Below are 18048 nucleotides of genomic sequence, written 5' to 3' on the forward strand. Positions count from 1 at the left end.
TTTACTGGTTAGAACTCTTCATCTTTCAAGTTTTTTTCCTAAGTAATGTATGAGATATCTGAGTGGAGTGAATGGGTAAAATGATTTGTGCTAGGTTGAAGAAGTTGAGGCTGTTCTGGCTAACACAAAGCAGATTCTCCATCAGTTTCTGCGGAAGTCACGTATCCATCATGTGAAGCACCATTTTAAACTGTGAAATGTGGTTATTTCTAAACTTTTGCTTCTTTAATCTTTTCTAAAAGCATTTAGTTGAGAAAAACATATTTTGAATCAGCTGCCAGGTGAGAAGGGTCAGGGCCAATGACCTTGGTGCTCATTAACTCACTTTTAGAGTTCAATCTTTTATTGCTTTTACATAGATAGCTGTGGAGGATGGATTGGTTTTTTATTAACAATTTCCTTAACTTTTCTCAATAAGAATTAAAGCAGGAAAACTCACTACTCTTCAAGCCTTTTAAACCCTTGGACAGTTATATTTTGGTATTGAATCAAATTGAGCATCTGATATCTACCAGGGACTACAAGTCCGCAAAGAAACTGTCTGAAGATCTTCGAAACTTGTCAATGGAAGGGCTTCATTATTTTCAAACTTATGACTGGTTAATGCTGATTACAGTAATTTCACTGGGCTATATTGGATGGATGATCTATCTGATTCTCCATGTGTTGAAATCTTATACTGCATTATTTGAAACTGTTTTTGGGAAGGAGCAATCAGTTTACCTCAGGAAGAACACCTGGAAGGTAGTAAAACACACTGAGCTAGTAGCAACCTTACCTCTGCTTCTGTACAATAAGTTACTTTGGTTTCCCATGACAGGTTTATTTCTCTGGATGTTTGCTGATGGGATCAGTGTGTATGCTACTTTTTATGGAACACTCTCCTCCTCTCTATCATGCATATTTTGCGATGACAATATTTTTATGGATCCAAATCAGCTGTGAATATCAGTTTATAAAAGCACTATGGATATACGTGCATCGAAGGGAAAATGCTCACCTTGTAAAACTTGTGGCTTCTTTTGTCGTATCGGTGGTCGTCCTTGAAATCCTGGTATCTGATATTATTCTGAGGCGCTGGTTCAAAATGATTGTATTCTGAATCTTATTTGAGATATTTCATCTAATTCTTTATACAGGTGAAAAGCTTCACGAACAGGCAGCTCTATTCTTGGATTTTCGTGCTTGTTGGGGTTATTGCTTCTGTTTATCTTCTTTACTCAATACCGTGGAAATCTGGAATACCTTTTTTTGTTTGGCTTGCTTGTTGGTTTTTGTCTATTTTTACTTTGATGCCTGCTGAAATTCCAGATAATACTAAACTAGTGTAAGTTTCTTGTTTTCATGCACAACTCTTCCCTTGTTCTTCCTATACTGTGAATTTCTGATTTGATCAATGAGACTATAAAATCGTATCAGGAATGCATTTATTTAATCTTTTAAAATCTCATTGGGCTTAGTGGGAATAACATTGTTACAAGCTCGTCGAGCTGCCTCAGAGAGCAAATTATATTATGCCCAAGAGTCTTTATGGATTATAGAGCAACTATAGTTCAAACTCAATCGCATATGCTTTCTTGGTCACGAAGACAGCGAGGAAATTAGCTTACTGGATCGATTCAAAAAAAATCTTTATTTATGACTATGTCTCTTTCCCTTAATCTTCTTAGCCTGCAAATTTTGATCGACATAATGTGTTTTCCTACCAAAAATGTCTCACCATCAAGTTAAGCTATTTGATATTTTGAGAACTTATTTTGAGTCTTTGACTCGATCCCTTTGTATAGTACAGTAAGAATAGCATAAAATTACTCAGAACTGACTATATGTTTCATGTTTGCTGTATGTATTTTGAAGTGTTTTAAGTGGATTAATGATTGTAATAATCGGTGGAGTTACAAGATATCTGCATATGTATGCTGGAGATGGTAAATATTGGCTCAGTCTGACTCATGGCATGAAGAAATCCAAATTCCCTTTGCTTTTCCTCTTACAGGTATTGATATTTTACTTCCCTTCAGTTGGTATCCTGCAAATGTATCCACAGGAATATCTAATTGACACTTCTTTGCTGCAATGGAATAGACTGCTCTGGTTGTCTTTTCATCAATTATGGTGCATTTGTCAACTTCTCGTAGAACAGAAAAACAGGAACTGCTTGCACTGCACCAATTGATAAATTGGTCCATTGCTGGTATTATTTTTGCTCTTTATCTGATACTGAATTTCCACTTAATTTTCTCTATCTCTGTGTTACTTGGTTGTTTGTATACATTCAACTGGAAAGACCTTGACACAGACTGAGATTTAATAATGTGATCACTTACTTTTTTTGCTCATGTTTCAATGATTATTTAATATATTCCATGTGGATAAAAGCTATGCCAAACAATCATACTCAGATTCGGTACTAAATCTGTGTACTTTCTTCTTCCGAGTAATACAATTTGCATGTTCAAGTGCTTCACCCGACATCTAATGATAAATAATGCTTTTTATTTGACGCCTACACCACCTAACCCTGTCTATGTTGTATCCATCACTCTTATTGAGTTTTGTTTGTGCACTTTGTGTTATCCGGCCATATAAATGTATCTTTAGTGCATAATAAAGCAGTCCTATTGGTCATAGGATACATTATTTTATTCAAATCCCATAATAATATGGACATTTTTGAAGACATTTGGATTGAAATTACATTATTATTTTCTTATTCATTGTCTAAATTGCAGCTTCGATTTGAATTCACGTTTGTTAATTTATTCATTCTTCCGCAGGTGTATCGATGGTTCTTCCACTTTTTTCGGGATCCGGTATCTTGTCTAGGCTTGCTTCTATATTTCTCGGTTTCGCCCCTGCATTCCTCCTTCTGTCTATAGGGTATTTCTCATACTTAATCAACTTGAGACATTAGAAATTTGTTTTTTCTTTTGGAGTTCATGATCTTACTTTGTGTGAAACTTATGCAGATATGAAGCTGTATTCTATTGTGCTCTTTCTCTTGCCCTTATGGCATGGTTGCTTTTTGAAAATGCTTATTTATATTTAAGCAAGATCAACAAATCTTCAGCTTCTTTCAAGGGCATGGAAGATAACATGGTTTTGACATCTGATGATAGATCGTTGCAGTGGTCTGATATGAGAATTTCGTTGGCATTCGTAAGTGATAGCCGGTCTTATTAATATAGCTTTAACTGAAAGGAAATTTCAGTAGCCCCTCTTAACATCCAATATGTGTTGTTTGCATGCTTGCTTCCATGTTGGTAAGAAAGGGACGCAGGATAGAGTGGTGATTATCTTTATGCAATCAAACGACATGATTTCTTCAAGCTTGTCCTCAGTTTCTTGAATCACAAGTCATTGCATCTTTTTTCACTGCTGAACTTTTCCAAATGCTTTCAAAATCAAGTTCTGTTTAGCTTTGCACAGTTCAATTGACTTGTTTGTGGATTTGTACACGGTTATTTGATGAAAGGCTTATTAATGAAAATATGCACTAGATAACGTCTCTTTTGATAGAGATTTGTGACAAACTTTATAAAATCCTTCCTCTTTCATGTTGCAACTGTAAAACTTGATTGTTGAATTGCAGCATGTTTACCAAATTAAAAGAATTTATGCAGTAGATTGTTTGGATTGATTGAAAATCCTGTGAAAGCAGTAAAATATATTTACTTTGTTAACTGTATTCAATGCTTGAGTATTTGTACTGTTTACAGATGGTCTTTTTCAATATTGCATTCTTTGGAACTGGCAATTTCGCAAGCATTGCGAGTTTTGAAATATCATCTGTGTACCGATTCGTCACAATCTTCAGTGTAAGCAAAAATTAAAAACCTTAGTATATGCGTTTTGTCTCTAGTAATAACCTCACATTGTTTATCTTTGGTACAGCCATTTCTTATGGCAGCACTTCTCATTTTCAAGTTATTGATACCGTTTGTGCTTGTCATGTAAGTATATTTGCTTATTTAATTTATTGACTCATTTAGAAAATTTCTTTTTTGAAGGTATTTTCCTTCAAATTGCTTTATTCTTCATGCTGCTACCAACTTTGGGATTTTTCAGTAGCCCTGAAACCATTACTTCTAACATTATAATGATATCCACACAATTGTGGTGGCTTTCATTTTTTTGACATCATTTCTCCATACATGGACGGTGGACCGCTCTCTGTTCCAACATTGGGAGCTTCTTTGTTTTGTTAATTTTCCCGGATAGATTAATGAAGTTACATAACTTCCTTTTAATTCGGACCTGACCAACTCTTGGAATGTATAAAATCAATTGCAGATGCACGTTCACTGCAATTACCAAACTGATAAGAGTTCCATTGTTGGGATGCTATTTTCTTGTCATAATTTGCTCAGATGTGATGACAATTCACTTCTTCTTCCTGGTATCACGACGTTTTGTCTCAGACTTTGCTTCCTATATCAGTTTGTTTCCATATAAATATTTACTGAGTTCAACTAATGTTCTTAGGTCCGAAACACTGGAAGCTGGATGGAGATAGGCAACAGCATTAGCCATTTTGGCATCATGAGTGCCCAAGTTGTTTTTGTTTTGTTGCTTTTCGCTCTAACGAGTATATACACAAAAGACATCCAAACTACATCATCTAAGCAGCTTTCTCGGAAAGAGATGTAATGTGCTTTGTTTCAAACTCTCATTTTCTTTTATTAAGAGGCCTTGCCCCATTTTTCTGTTGGGGACAATGGTGACCGAATCTTGTAGGTTTTGAGTTCCACGTTTTTACGGCAGACTAATCTGTAATATCAGAAATTTTTTTAATAGGAGATTTTGTATGTCTTCTATTGGGAGAGATTTTGCTATTGAGTGTGGTACGTTACCCTTTTTACTCCGTAGGAGATTGTTATTATTGCGTTTTAAACCAAAAACTTCGTCTCACAATTAAGATATAGTGTCATATAAGCTGCAAGGTTCAAAACTTCGTCTCACAATTAAGATATAGTGTCATATAAGCTACAAGTCATTGGTTGAGGTATGCTACTTGATTGTTGTAAATTGTGAAATATACTTGGCTAATCTTTAGTATTCCACGGGTGTGGTACAAAATTCATTAGTTATTAATAGCATGTTAACTTGAGTATTTTATTATTACACGGAATGCCACCTGAAAATGGGGATCAAATCTTTGAAAGAAACCTGCCAAATTAAAGTTAGGGGCATGTCAAATTTTGATATCATATATTCATAAAATTATTTTAAAAAACTAAAGTTGGTTCCTTCGAAATATGTTGTTCCTCCCACTTTCTTATTGAATTCTTTATCATGGTATTCAGTGAGGCAACATTCAATCGCAACACTGTCTTTACACAACATTAGAATCCAATCACTCATCGAAAATCTTCCTCACAACTACACCAATCTTCACCAAAACCAGGAACATTGCCATCAGCCAAGTGTAATATATACATCTAATGACAATCATGAACCAAAATACCCATAAAAGTAGTCCAAATTATATCTTGAAAATTTAATTCGACTCTTTGATTTGCCTCTGTGTCCGACTCACATCCTCGTCCGAGTTAAGCAACTCTTCCCAATCGATCTCCTCATTTTCCTCCTCATCTTTCTTCCTCAACGTCTCCAATATCCTCCTCACTTTCTCGTTAACATGATCACTACCCCTTCCCTCCAACTTTTCTAGCACTTTCTCGGCCCCCGCCTGTTTCGCTAACCCCTTGAACCTTAATCCACCATTGCTCAGACCGTAAAACACAGCCAAACACCTATCCCGAGTCGCTACCGAGTCAAATTCGTCACGCCTCAGCAGACTAACAAAGCAATCCACTGCACCGCCATCCAGCATTGAAGCCCTCCCTTCCATGCTGGCAGCTAAGTTGCATAAAACCAACATAACCCGAGCCGGCATATGATCCGATTTCACCATCCCTAACAGTGTCTGAACCGACCCGAGTTTGACCATTTTGACCCGATTGCTTTGTACCAGAGAGAGATGATACAGAGCCATAGCCGAGTAGTGCCGAATCCGCTCCGAGGCAGAACGAAGGGCGTGGAGCGGCGGCGGCAGCGCTCCCAAGACTCCAATGGCGGTCTTGTTCTGATCATCGAGGGATAAACTAAAGAGCGCGCCAGCTGCATGCTCCTGCGATTCAGGAAATCGTCCATGAAGAACGTTGATCAATGGCGGAACGATTCCTGAACGTACGATCTTTACTTTGTTTTGCTTCTCCAACGACAGGTTCATCAGCGCCGCGATAGCGTTCACTTGCAAAGCTACATATTTCGAGGGGATTAATGATTTTATAGTGGATAGCAATCTCGGAGTGCAGAGATGAAGACGGGTATCTTCCCGGGTCCGAGTCAGTTTCCGGAGGGAAGCAAAACCCTCTTCTTGATCAGAAATTTGAGAGCTTTTAAGCTTCAGCATGAGTTCTGCCTCTTCCGAGAAACTGGGATTCGCTATGATTTCATTATCGCATGAAGAACATGAGGAATAACACGAGGGACGGGTTGCAAAAGGAAGAGTACTCGGCCGGACGTCGGAGCTCGCCGCGGACACAACGCTCGGCGTCCGGCCCAACTTATCCGACCCGCGAATCGACCCAACGCTACGGTTTCCATTTTCACCATCTTCTGAGTTCATTAACGTGCGTAGGAGTTTCTGAGCCGAGTAAAAGTCTATTGTTTTTGGCGGGTCAATGCGGTGGAGGTGGCACCAGCTAAGAATGGCGGACTTGAGGGCGAGGTTGGGAATGACTATGGAGAAGTCGGCGCCGCCGGCGAGAGAGGGTGTAAAAGAAAGGGACACGCAGGCGTGTATGCAGTTCCTTTCTAAGGTTTGACCGGATGATACTATTACAGGGTCCGCCATTAATGAGTTTGAGATGGGGCACACAAACTCTATAGGAACTGAAAAGGGTTGTTGAATCTGAGATTCAGCTAGCTTCTTCTGAAGCTGTAAGGATGACTGTGACTTGTAAAACGAAATCTTCCGTCTTTGCTGGTCACTCCCCATTTTTGTTTCAGATTAAAGAGGGATAGCATCGGTTAATTCTGATGGTTATTTCTGATGGGACTAAGAGTGGAAGATGGATGAACACAGAAAAGCATAGGTGGAAACAGAGTGTAAGCAGGAATCCATTGATGAATAATGGGTGGAGAAACTATTAAAAGGAGGGCTTGAATTATTGCTGTCTCTTTATGTTTGCGAGTGATTTTACGGAATTCTTGCGAGTGATTTAAATAACTATCTTGAATAACTTGAAAAATAAAAATAAAAAAGCCGAGAGTTTCTATAAAAAATATAAAAGCATCGTTATAATGAAACAAAAAAAAAAAAAAAGAAGAAGATTGTGAGACTTGATGCCAAAAGGTAAATTGGAAAAAGAGATGGAAGACTTGCATGCATGCATGAAATTATGGAAAAGGGTGCCACTCTTGCATGTCCCATTGTTATTACATTTGTACCCAGGGCCAGTTTGGTTGCTGTGATAGGATAAACGATGCATTGATAAATTGATGACAATTTGAATGATAATTAAAATACCATAATTTTTAGTATTGTGTTTGGTGTAAATGATTACGACAATGTGATAAATTATATGATGTTTGGTGTATTTGATAAATAATTGTACAAATAATGAATATCTGCTGAAATATCTAATCTGCCCTTAATTAAATCTAAATTTTTAAATTAAAAAAAAACTATCTTCAAGTTGGAATCCCTACAACTCTTCCATTCAGGCTTACCCATTCCATTGAAGCTCTCACTAAATTTTTCCCCTGCTTCTCTTCCATTCTTGTTTACTTATTCCTTCCAAGCTCTCGCCACATTTTTCCCACCAACACTTGTCTCATCAACGACACAATTGGCATGGATAATACCATTTTTTCAGTTTTATTTTGATTTCTCTTTCATAAAGCACCAGATCTACTGTGGATTTCGAAAATAAATATTAGGTTTGCCTTGATGAACAATTATAAGTTTTAGTCTTTGGTGGAAGTTTGAGTTGTTAAACTTATAGTTCCACATAATACTTTTTTGAGAAACCCATGTTGTATGTATTGTGATAGCGCTAAATTTTTTTGGGTTAAAATTATGTTTATATTTATTCATGGATTTTTTACCTTGAAAGAGACTCACATAACCTTATCTCTTTCCAACTTTCATGTACTTCAATTTGCATATTGTGATGTTGAAAAAAAAAAAGAGTTGTGCAGAATTTCTTTGTACAAATTGGCCAAAAAAATGTGGAATTCCTTGTTGGATTGTCATTGTAACTTCGTACAGGTAGCCTCATTCAAAGTTAGTAGTGATCATTTTATTTACCTCATACTCATACTTGTTTTGGTTTTCAGAGTTTTGAAATTGAGATGACAAGAGTATATGACATCCATTTGTTTTGTTATATTGTCATTACATTGTTTAAATCTTCGCTGGAGTTTTACACAGAATTTTAGATGTCATGTAATGTTAAAATATTTTGTATTTCACAGTAAAATTTATTTGCTTATGCCACTTATTTTAATAGTGTTTCAACAAGGTTATGCCATATTCTCTTCAATTCGTACGTATCTCGATTCTACCAACCCTCCAATGGTACTGACCAAGTAACACAATCGGGAAAATGCATTCCGATTCATTCTCAAGTTTACGACACATTGAACATCACCTAATTCGATAATCCTATGCAAATGGCTCAATTGTGCATTAATTCGTATTGTCATGGTGTACGAGCGTGGTTTTCTACGAGGTGCACGACGTCGCTTTGCGAGTAATCCACTTTTATGTCGTATTAAAAGACATAAAAACAGAAAAGAGCGGCACAACATTTGATGCAGCAACATAAAAAGCATAATGTTTCTACGTCTAACGTCCATCTTGCTATCTTATCTCAAGAAATGACAACAAATTAAGCTTTAGTACGACAATGTAAGAGTAAAATGCAGTAGACAATGTTAATTCAGTCACAGAAACAACATGGTGTTCTTGGTCTGAAATTTAGGATTTTACATGACAAAAACAACATTTCTTTCTTTGATTAACGGTTAAATCATCATAAATACAGAAAAAGACTCAAATCATATCACAATTACCCATCTTGATGAATGAATATAAGCCCTCAAAGAACGTGATAAGAACATATTTTCTTTCAAGACATTTGTTTATCGTAAGTATGATCTATAAAATTAAAAAATGCGGGGGAGGGGGTGTCACTGTCGTTGGGTATTTCGATAATTGGCGATATTATGTGTAAGATTTGACAATTGGAGTAGCTGATCAGCACGGTGGGGCTTGGGAAAAAAGAAGCAGCAAACAAGCACATAACATGAATTATATATGCTTTTACAAAAGAAGAGAGTATTGTTAATATAATGCTCTTTACAATTTGGCGCGTACCGTTTTTGTTCCAGTTCGTCCATATGATTGTGACTCGACTATTTGGTGTCATATATGCTTCTTTATTCTTTTTTGTTTTTACTCTTTTTTTTTCCAAAACGATGAAACTCACAATCACTGTCATTCGATCGTCTAGTGGTCACCTATGCCTTGTTGCATGTGATGGTAGATTTTATACTAGTGCAATTATACTTTAAATAATTTCGATAAAATTTAAGATTTTAATGAGATGTATTGATATAATGTTAAAAGTATATGAAATTCTGAAAATATTTCATCCAAATAATATCCATATTTTCGAGTTGGCCTATAAAATTTCTTCATATCACATTTGGATTTCAAATGTATTTAATTGTATTTTTTTATTTAAGATAAACACAATCATGAACTTCAAATTCACCCATGCATGTTTACATAGTTTTTCATGTTAATTACGATGTATTTAAAATTCATCCAATGATGGTGTTATTTGAAAGTTATTATACTTTGTGCAACTAATATGTAAATAAGTAATATATGTATTTCAGATTTGATCTACTATTCTATTGTTAATAATAAAACTATAATCAACATTATGTATTCAAATTCGTCTCCTCAAATCCACTCTAATTTATTTTAGTCTTAGAGGTTGCATAGATGTGTGGGCTTTGAAAAACTATTTTTCTCATACTCGGATAAAGTTCTTAACTTAGATTAAAGTAGCTGATGTCCTCTTATTCACTACACGTACTTAAAGAAAAGAATAACAGAAAATCGTAGCCAAATAGATCTTTCTTGAATAAAAGAGCTTAGTAAGAAAGGCAGAAAGAATCCTTTCATCACCCGTCTTGGCCTTTCTCTGAGCTGCGAAAGCTATCTCTTACTTAATTAGTTTTTTGTTGTAATTGTAATAACACCGATCCTCTCTCCCCCATTTGTTTTAGCAACTTATCCTAGAGTCTTCTAATCAAGAGCTCGCTGGCGACGACAAAGGAAGCAACCCGCTTGTTGCGGCGGGGCAATTTTTTTCTTTTCGATAAGACCTAGCCCATTTTAGAAAGAAGGAGCTACATAGCCCCAAATCAATGGCTGTTTGGAGCCAGGTAGCCTGCCCATTTGAAGGAAAGCATAAAAACTGGTGTTAGATTATTTTACAAGTTAACTTCATGAGACCAATTTTCACCCTATCCGATTTATAAAAAATACTTTTTTTTATATTCGAAGTATGATTTTTCCTTTAAAAAATATCATTTTTTGTTAGTTTATGTTATGTAATTATATGTCGATTTGAGTAAAAAAAAATATTAATTTTTATTTATTATTTTTTTATTAGAAATATAAATCAAATCGATATGTAGTTAGAAAAGAGGAAGCCAACTAGGCCCAGATCGTAACCCGTGATTTATGTACTCTTCTATTGTGCCAACCATTAGTGTTGTTTGTTCATACGTTGATTATTTCTGGTTATATATTATAATTTGGTCGATTTAAGCTTCTTTATATTTATATTTTTTCAGATTAATAGTTATATATAACATTACATATTTCTCTTTTTGAAATTGATCTATTTATTTATAATAAAATTATAGTTCCAAACGTTGGAACATAATTTTTTCAAAAACAGTGTAGATCAAAACCGAACAAAAACTCGTAGTCAATACATTTCTTTCGATTCTTCGTCATTTTTACCTGTAAGGTGGGAAGAAAGGAAAGGTAATAGAGTTTTGCCAAAAACAATGTTGCAAAATAATATTAGATTGCATTATATGACTACTAATACAGAAAAGTTCGTGATTTTTTTAAGTGTCTTCTGAAACATGGTTCACACGTAGCAAACAAATGGTGGCAGTATGCTTACAATATTGGACATATGGTTTTTTCTAAGCTACACCTGAAGTGTTTATCTCCGACGTTGTTGTGAAATTTAAGCTCTTGGATTATTAATATAAGATGTCAAATTCGATTAAAATATGAAGAATTCATATGATCTAATGAAGTTGAGATATGAGGAGAATTACTCCATGTGGAAGATAGACTTACTCTCGGACGCCTGGAATGCAACGCAGAAAGTATCTTCTTTCTTGGTCCCTGCAAATAATAAAAAAAAGTGTCACCAGTACTTTTCAATTTATAGATTTCTTTTTGGTACCAAGAAATCAGCACCGCTGGAATGAATGACTAAATATGCCCAATGGGCATAATACAAAATTATTGGAGCTGTAAGCTATTGTTTCATTCAATCAAGTTAGCCTGGAAATTTCATACCAAGCAATCAATTAAAATGAGTGGGAAAAAAATGGAAATTTCGCATTGTCGGGGAAACAAAAAGTTCCGTTCATGATATCCAAATAGATAGATAATTTACTGTCAATGAACACTATTCATACCATTGGTATCCCCAATTCCTTCAGGTCTAATTCTCCCATTTGCTTCAGTGCAACCATGTCAATCTGCAATAAAACATACACATTTAAAGAACTGCAAGTCTCTTGATTTACACGTTGAATCTTGGTTTTTATATTCTGATGAGGGTTTGCATAAAAATGAATGCAGCGTCTATGTTTCTGTTAAAGCTAAGCCTCTTCATGAGAAGTCGTATCTAACAATCATCGAGACAAAATGACTTGAAAGGAGTATTATTGAATGTTTGGGGCTAATTTAAAGTTTCAAAATATAATTATCTCACTGGAAAAATGAAGCAATAATGGCGAAAAACTCTAAACAGGCTGCTGAGGAGTGTATATACCTCTTCAGCTTCAAAACTGATAGCATATTTTCCCAAACCTAGCGAATGCAACAGACTACTCACGGTGGGAGATAGGAAGTCCTAGACAACATCAGAGAGACATACATAAGTATTCAGAGAAAAAAAAATTGTAAAATAGATGAGGCGCAGGCAAAAACAATCATAGCATTCATAAAAGTGAATAGCTCACTTGTAGGATCAATAAGAAAGTGTTTAACTACATCATATTCGAAAATCATTTTTGTAAATGGAAAACGGTCACCGCTTCAAGTTCATTTACTATGGAATTCTGACATACACAGAATTCAAAATTGTTGCCACATTTCACAAGACAACATCTTGTTATGTCATTAATTGTCCAATAAACTCCCGTTCTCAAACATGTTCCGACAGTGTGGACATGGAGTGAAACCGAAGAAACTAGTGTTGCCAGAAAGCATGTAATATGCATTTGAAATTCATTATAACATCAAGAATACAGAAAGTACAGCATTACTTTCTAAATTGAGGTATCACCTATCCCGTCACATAAACACTCTTCAAGAAAAAAGTTGCTTTGTAACAGGAGTTCAATGCATACCGTGAAAGGGGTCTCAAACATGCTACCAGTTAATGAAGGAAGTTCCTTAACCAGCTTGGAAGAATCCATATGGGCCGTTGACATTGCAGGTAAAGGGAACTTTGGCAATTCCAAGGGATCGCTAATCAAGAATTGGGCAGTTCTTAATGGATCCGTAGGCCTAATTGATGGCACATGAGGAAGCTGATCAACTACAGGAGTGGAAAACCCATTAAAATATCTTGCCACTCTGTTAGAGGACTGGGGTCTCTCTCCAGTTGTAGCCCGAGAAGTATAACTGCTGACAGGATCCATCTGAGGAGGTTCAGCAGCTGCCCTTGATAATGGAATATTTTCCAGGAAGCTCCCTTCGGCTGAATATTCCATGGGGTTGCTAATCAAGAACTGGGAAGTTCTCGAGGCATCCATAGGCCTAATTGATGGCACATGTGGAAGATGATCAACGACAGTTCTTGGAGTGGAAAACCCATTAAAATACTCTGCCACTCTGTCAGAGGATTGGGGTCTCTCTACACTTGTAGCCCATGAAGTATAACTGCTGACTGGATTCATATGAGGTGGTTCATCAGCTCCCCTTGATAATGGAATATTTGCCAAGAAGCTCCCTTCGGCTGAATATTCCACGGGATTGCTATCAAGAACTGGGTAGTTCTTGAGGCATCCATATGACTGATTGATGGCACATGTGAAAGCTGATCAGCTGCAGTCCTAGGAATAGAAAACCCACTAGAATGTTTTGCAAATCTTTCAGGGGATTTGGGTCTAGCTCCATATGTAGCCTGAGAAGTACAAGAACTGCTGATTGAATCCATCTTAGATGGCTCAGCAGCTCCACTTGATGATGGAATTTTTGTCAAGAGGCTCCTTTCCGGTGATTCCAGAACCCAAATAGCTCTGGCCATCTTCTCATGAAGCTCTGCCTTTTTCCTCTCCTCGACTTCAAATTCTATACGCCTAGAAATTCTCTTGCATGTCAATTTCAATCTAAGGTCCTTTGGGTCTAAGATATTATCTGCAGCCATCAAGTTCATTTCAAAATCAGTGAGCAAACAGATGCACGTCCTATACGCAAAAGATAACAAGAGAATGTTTCAATTTATGCTTTACCATCGAGATTAATGTTGTATATATCGCTCCCTCCACTCGTGTCACCTCTAGTCCTGTAAAGATATCCATCCAAAACATTCAACATAGTTACCTCAAAAATTCTGACACTCTATCTTAGCACAAAACCTGTCATCTGCTAGCATTTTAAAGCTCAACACGCGCAAAAAAGATGGAATGCACTTACCGTTTATCGTTAAAACAATATGAATCATCAGTACCAGTCCCAAAAGACTCCGCCAAAGACCTTTTGCTTCCTAATCGCACCCAGGCACTAAGAACGCCGCCATCAGAGACCCCCGTTGTCTCCTTCGCCACTTTCTACAGCAAAATTTATTAACACAAACAAACTAATCAATGACCCATTTCCTTCAAGTTCATATGAACGTGAATAGAAAAACTTACTTGCCCAGAACGGCCGAGGGTGATCGTGACTTGGGGATCCACCATTATCCGATTACTTACCCCCGATTCTCCGACATGCCCGTATCCCAATCGCTCCTCCAACTTAATACCACAGCGTGGACAAAATAAAAAAATTATAGTACCCTTGAAAAGGTTTAATTAAATAAGGACTCTCCTTTAGAATTTTTTTATTTCTAAACTTCTTAAATTATATATTATATTAATAAAAAAGTTTGAATGAAACATTTGGCTGCTTAATATATATATATTCTTGTTGTTGATTTATTATAGTTCTTATAATAAATAATGTATTTTCATCACTTTATTAATAACAATAATGATAATAATATTTTTAATGAGAATTCTTGTTTTTATTATTATTATTATTATTTTAACTAATTTAAATAACAAAATTTATTTCCACCAACTAGAAACAAACATTGTAATATAAGCTATTTGAAATTTATAAATATTTTGGAGAAATTTATGATAATCTTACTTGAAAGTTTCACAAATCCAAAGCCATTTTATTGACTAGTTTTTTTAAAAAAGAAAAGGTAAAATAAATGATGAAGTCATTAATTTTATTTATTTGCACGTCGATATATATTATATATATTTATATATAAAAATTATATATCAATAGATGAGTGACATCATGCTCACATAAATATGTACGATAAATAGATATACAATATATCAAAATTATATATACATATGTACATAATAACACGTGTGAGATCAGTGAAATATACCACACGATCAAAATCATAATATTACATATAAAACCCTACAAATTAATATGTCTCCAAGCCAAGATACCACACCAAATATAATACCTAATTCAGTAATTTTCACTCTAATCAAAATATAAGACGAGTAACATCATTGTATCATACAATAATATTTACAATAATTATATCATGAGGTTTTGTTATTATCTCGTTATATTTTGTATTTAATTTATTATAAAATATTGATAAATTCAATTTTTTTTTTGTAAAAATTTGATTGTATATATAACATTACTCTTATAATAATATTCGAAGATAAAATAAATTTCCAAATTTTTATGTTCAATAATTTATCAAAAATCAGAACACCAAGACATACTCGATGTTTGAAGAAAGTTTTGGGATTTCAATAAGACACTCTTGAATAGTCCATGTTATTTCAGAACATATTTATGACGTGTTGAATAAAAAAAGTTTCATACTATAATTATGTACTATTATTTGATATTAATTTTCTAAAAAGCGTCTACTAAAAAAAAAATTCTAAAAAGCCTGTTTAAACGACGTTCAGTAAAACTTAAATTTTAGTACTCGATTACACAATTGTTTTTAGAATATAATTTTTTTTATTTTTTAAATAATATGTTTTTATAAATATTATATAAATATCAAATATAAAAATAATTATACTTAGACAGGACATTGATAATGAGCTTATCTTATGAATAGATCTCTTGTGAAACGGTCTAATAAAGAGTCAACCCTACCGATATTTACAATAAAAAATAATATTTTTAACATAAAAAGTAATACTTTTTTATGGATTATCCAAATAAAATATTCGACCCACGAAATTGATCTGTAGATCGTCTCAAAAGAATTTGTGTTATTTTACTATATTATTTTGTAAAATTATAGAATTTCTTACGTTTCAGCTGGTGTTACTGATAGAAATTATTTTATTGGCTAGTGAGATTGAATCTCCACTCGAAGCTAACCAGCTAAGAATTATAAAGCCGAAGATAGATCACAGTGGAGTACTTGAGGAATGGTGCATAAAGATCTCTAAACTAATGGCAGTGCTGGACTTGAGATCAAATGTCGGATGATATGATATAAAAGATGTTCGATTGTCCGTTTCACAGAAAAGTATGGCTCTAACATCAACGGTGCATAAAGATCTCTAACCTAATGGTAGCGTCGGACATCAGATCAAACATCGGATGATCAAATCAGACATATAAAAGTATGGCTCCAACTTCTAATTAATACGTGATCAAATCAGACAAAACAAGTATGATTCCAACTCCAACGGTGCATAGAGACCATTGTAGCGTTGGACATGGGGTCAAACTTCGGGTATTGATCAAATCAGACACAGAAAAGTATGGCTCCAACTTCAAGCTATCCAGTTAAAAAAATCATGAAGCCGAAGATAGCTGGAAGTCAAATTGAAGATATCGATCAGATTCTTCGTTTCAAACGGTACTGTCTAATATGTGATCAAATCAGACAGAAAAGTGTGGCACCAACTCCAGTCTAGCTAGCCAGTTCATAATTATGAAGCGGAGGATAGATCAACGTGGAGTACTTGAGGAATGGTGCGTATATAAAGATCTCTATACTAATTAATGGGCATTTTGGAAAGAAACCCTAATCAACATCAAACAGAAGAACGAGTAAAGATCATTGAAGCACGCAAATAAAGCTGAATATATAATATCAAACAAGATCGAACTGTGGAAGATCATGAAAAAATCAAGCACAAGCCAGAGAGATGACACCCACACATACACAGACACGTACGTACACACAAACCTGCGGCAGTCCAAATCTTACAATATCTACGAGTAATCAATGAACCCTAGCTAGCAAAAGCAGATTCACACACCCTTTGCTTATTTTCACACCAAGACCTGTGAACACCAATGTGAAAACAAAAGTCTCAATCTTGATCTAGCACATCATATATGGATCGGACCGTGATGCTTGATTCCCCTGTGAGATTAAAAAAACGAAGAAAAAAAAAAGGGCGCAGTTCAATCTTTCGGGAATAGGATATCGGTAAGAAATCGGAGATAGGAACAGAATTAACAAGAAACCCTTTTCCATTTCGCGATCAAAACCTCCAAATCTTGAACTTTGTTCATCAATCAGCTTGTACATGTAGTGGTTGATGATGTGGGTGACGCCTCATCTTCTTGCTTGTCATCATTAATTGGCCAACATTTTGCGAAATTTCTGCAAGGTAATGATGCCTGAGCAGCGTATTCGTGGGTGTCATGATAACCTGGGTGTGTGGTGGTGGTAGGAACATGGTAATGATGACTACATTCAGCTTTCGGAAGCTAGCGTTGAAGTAGGGAGAGAGAAGAGATCGAGGCCTGTATTATATATATCACAATCTTTTTCGTGCCATAATATTTTTTTCTTTTTTTATATATATACATATATTTCCTGTGATCAGAACCCACCGTCTGGTAAATCTCATGTATATGCAAAAACTCACAACTAGATAAACATGTAAAATTATAGAGAGATTTTAATAACGAGAACTTTCGACCTCAAACTTCACGAGAAATAAAAAACGATGTAGCAAATTACAGCTTATCCAGTATTAAATTTAGGATGAGGTCTGGTTTGAAAAAAATTCTTAATCTAAAAAAAAGGTGAAATAAGAAATATGTTTCAGATTTGGTATACTTATTTTAATGATATATAAGATGTTTTAATATTTTAGAATATAATGTAATCAATTCAAATGCAAATAGGTTTAGATATTTTCAAGCATTAAATAAATTTTTAAAAAAAAAAATCAAAATATTTTGCAGTCTATTGATTTCGAGATTTGTAATTTTTTTGACAAATTAAGAGTCGATATCATTGACAAGACATTAAAGTCATGAATTACAAAAAGTGCGTCTAATTCGTAAACTTCTTCTTGCAAGTCGTGAGCCACTTAATTAGCTAATCTCAAGATTTGTAATTACATTGAGGGGGTGATTCATTCTATATTATTTAAGATTTTTATAGAATTTTAAATTCAAAGGATAATTAATTTAAACTTTTATATACTTTATAAATGTTTAGTGGTATTCAATATTGAATC

The 18048-nt window shown here is 34.9% G+C and overlaps 4 protein-coding genes and 1 long non-coding RNA gene across 9 annotated transcripts in view; 1 reads left to right on the forward strand and 4 right to left on the reverse strand.

The window, feature by feature from the left end:
• LOC140976043 (GPI ethanolamine phosphate transferase 1) overlaps nt 1-4861 on the forward strand; it is an 11787-nt gene extending 6926 nt beyond the window's left edge. The window contains exons 2-13 of the mRNA XM_073439888.1: nt 95-161; nt 419-744; nt 821-1054; nt 1140-1327; nt 1858-1996; nt 2086-2194; nt 2778-2880; nt 2970-3159; nt 3720-3818; nt 3895-3953; nt 4294-4399; nt 4486-4861. Of these exons, the coding sequence (XP_073295989.1) occupies nt 95-161; nt 419-744; nt 821-1054; nt 1140-1327; nt 1858-1996; nt 2086-2194; nt 2778-2880; nt 2970-3159; nt 3720-3818; nt 3895-3953; nt 4294-4399; nt 4486-4650 (1785 nt within the window). The 3' untranslated portion in view covers nt 4651-4861. The remainder of the gene's footprint in view (nt 1-94; nt 162-418; nt 745-820; nt 1055-1139; nt 1328-1857; nt 1997-2085; nt 2195-2777; nt 2881-2969; nt 3160-3719; nt 3819-3894; nt 3954-4293; nt 4400-4485) is intronic.
• Nucleotides 1-14359, reverse strand: part of LOC140976127 (uncharacterized) — a 21942-nt gene extending 7583 nt beyond the window's left edge. The window contains exons 1-7 of one of the 5 annotated variants that reach the window (XM_073440030.1): nt 14206-14359; nt 13804-14121; nt 12697-13708; nt 12117-12197; nt 11758-11820; nt 11411-11458; nt 10970-11059 (exon numbers count right to left, since the gene is read on the reverse strand). In XM_073440030.1, coding sequence (XP_073296131.1) covers nt 10985-11059; nt 11411-11458; nt 11758-11820; nt 12117-12197; nt 12697-13248 — 819 coding nt within the window. In that variant the 5' untranslated portion in view covers nt 13249-13708; nt 13804-14121; nt 14206-14359 and the 3' untranslated portion in view covers nt 10970-10984. Of the gene's footprint in view, nt 1-10969; nt 11060-11130; nt 11459-11757; nt 11821-12116; nt 12198-12696; nt 13709-13803; nt 14122-14205 lie in introns of those variants that run through there. The other 4 variants (XM_073440028.1, XM_073440032.1, XM_073440027.1 and 1 more) reach the window with 4 other exon arrangements.
• Nucleotides 5335-7175, reverse strand: LOC140976405 (U-box domain-containing protein 40-like). The gene has a single exon (XM_073440528.1). The coding sequence runs from the start codon at nt 7004-7006 to the stop codon at nt 5501-5503; it is 1506 nt and encodes a 501-aa protein (XP_073296629.1). The 5' UTR covers nt 7007-7175; the 3' UTR covers nt 5335-5500.
• On the reverse strand, nt 13262-14250 carry LOC140977418 (uncharacterized). The gene is made up of 5 exons (XM_073442163.1): nt 14206-14250; nt 13988-14121; nt 13804-13856; nt 13420-13708; nt 13262-13307 (listed from the first exon to the last, which is right to left on the reverse strand). The coding sequence occupies exons 1-5, from the start codon at nt 14248-14250 to the stop codon at nt 13262-13264; spliced, it is 567 nt and encodes a 188-aa protein (XP_073298264.1).
• Nucleotides 14360-16628: 2269 nt separating the features above from the next.
• On the reverse strand, nt 16629-17385 carry LOC140977519 (uncharacterized). The gene is made up of 2 exons (XR_012175416.1): nt 17066-17385; nt 16629-16937 (listed from the first exon to the last, which is right to left on the reverse strand). It is a non-coding gene; the product is annotated as an uncharacterized lncRNA (long non-coding RNA).
• Nucleotides 17386-18048: the final 663 nt, after the last annotated feature.

This window comes from Primulina huaijiensis, chromosome 5, assembly GCF_012295235.1.
Source record: "Primulina huaijiensis isolate GDHJ02 chromosome 5, ASM1229523v2, whole genome shotgun sequence".
In the NCBI taxonomy this organism is placed as follows: domain Eukaryota; kingdom Viridiplantae; phylum Streptophyta; class Magnoliopsida; order Lamiales; family Gesneriaceae; genus Primulina; species Primulina huaijiensis.

Bases quoted from the DNA above. Each gene is read 5' to 3' on its own strand.
- LOC140976405 (XM_073440528.1), bottom strand. From the start codon at position 7,006: ATGGGGAGTGACCAGCAAAGACGGAAGATTTCGTTTTACAAGTCACAG.
- LOC140977418 (XM_073442163.1), bottom strand. From the start codon at position 14,250: ATGGTGGATCCCCAAGTCACGATCACCCTCGGCCGTTCTGGGCAA. The intron at 13,857-13,987 runs GTAAGTGCATTC...ATATCTTTACAG, and splicing joins TATTGTTTTAACGATAAACG to GACTAGAGGTGACACGAGTG. The intron at 13,308-13,419 runs GTTTTCTATTCC...TGGAATATTCAG, and splicing joins TTTGCAAAACATTCTAGTGG to CCGAAGGGAGCTTCTTGGCA.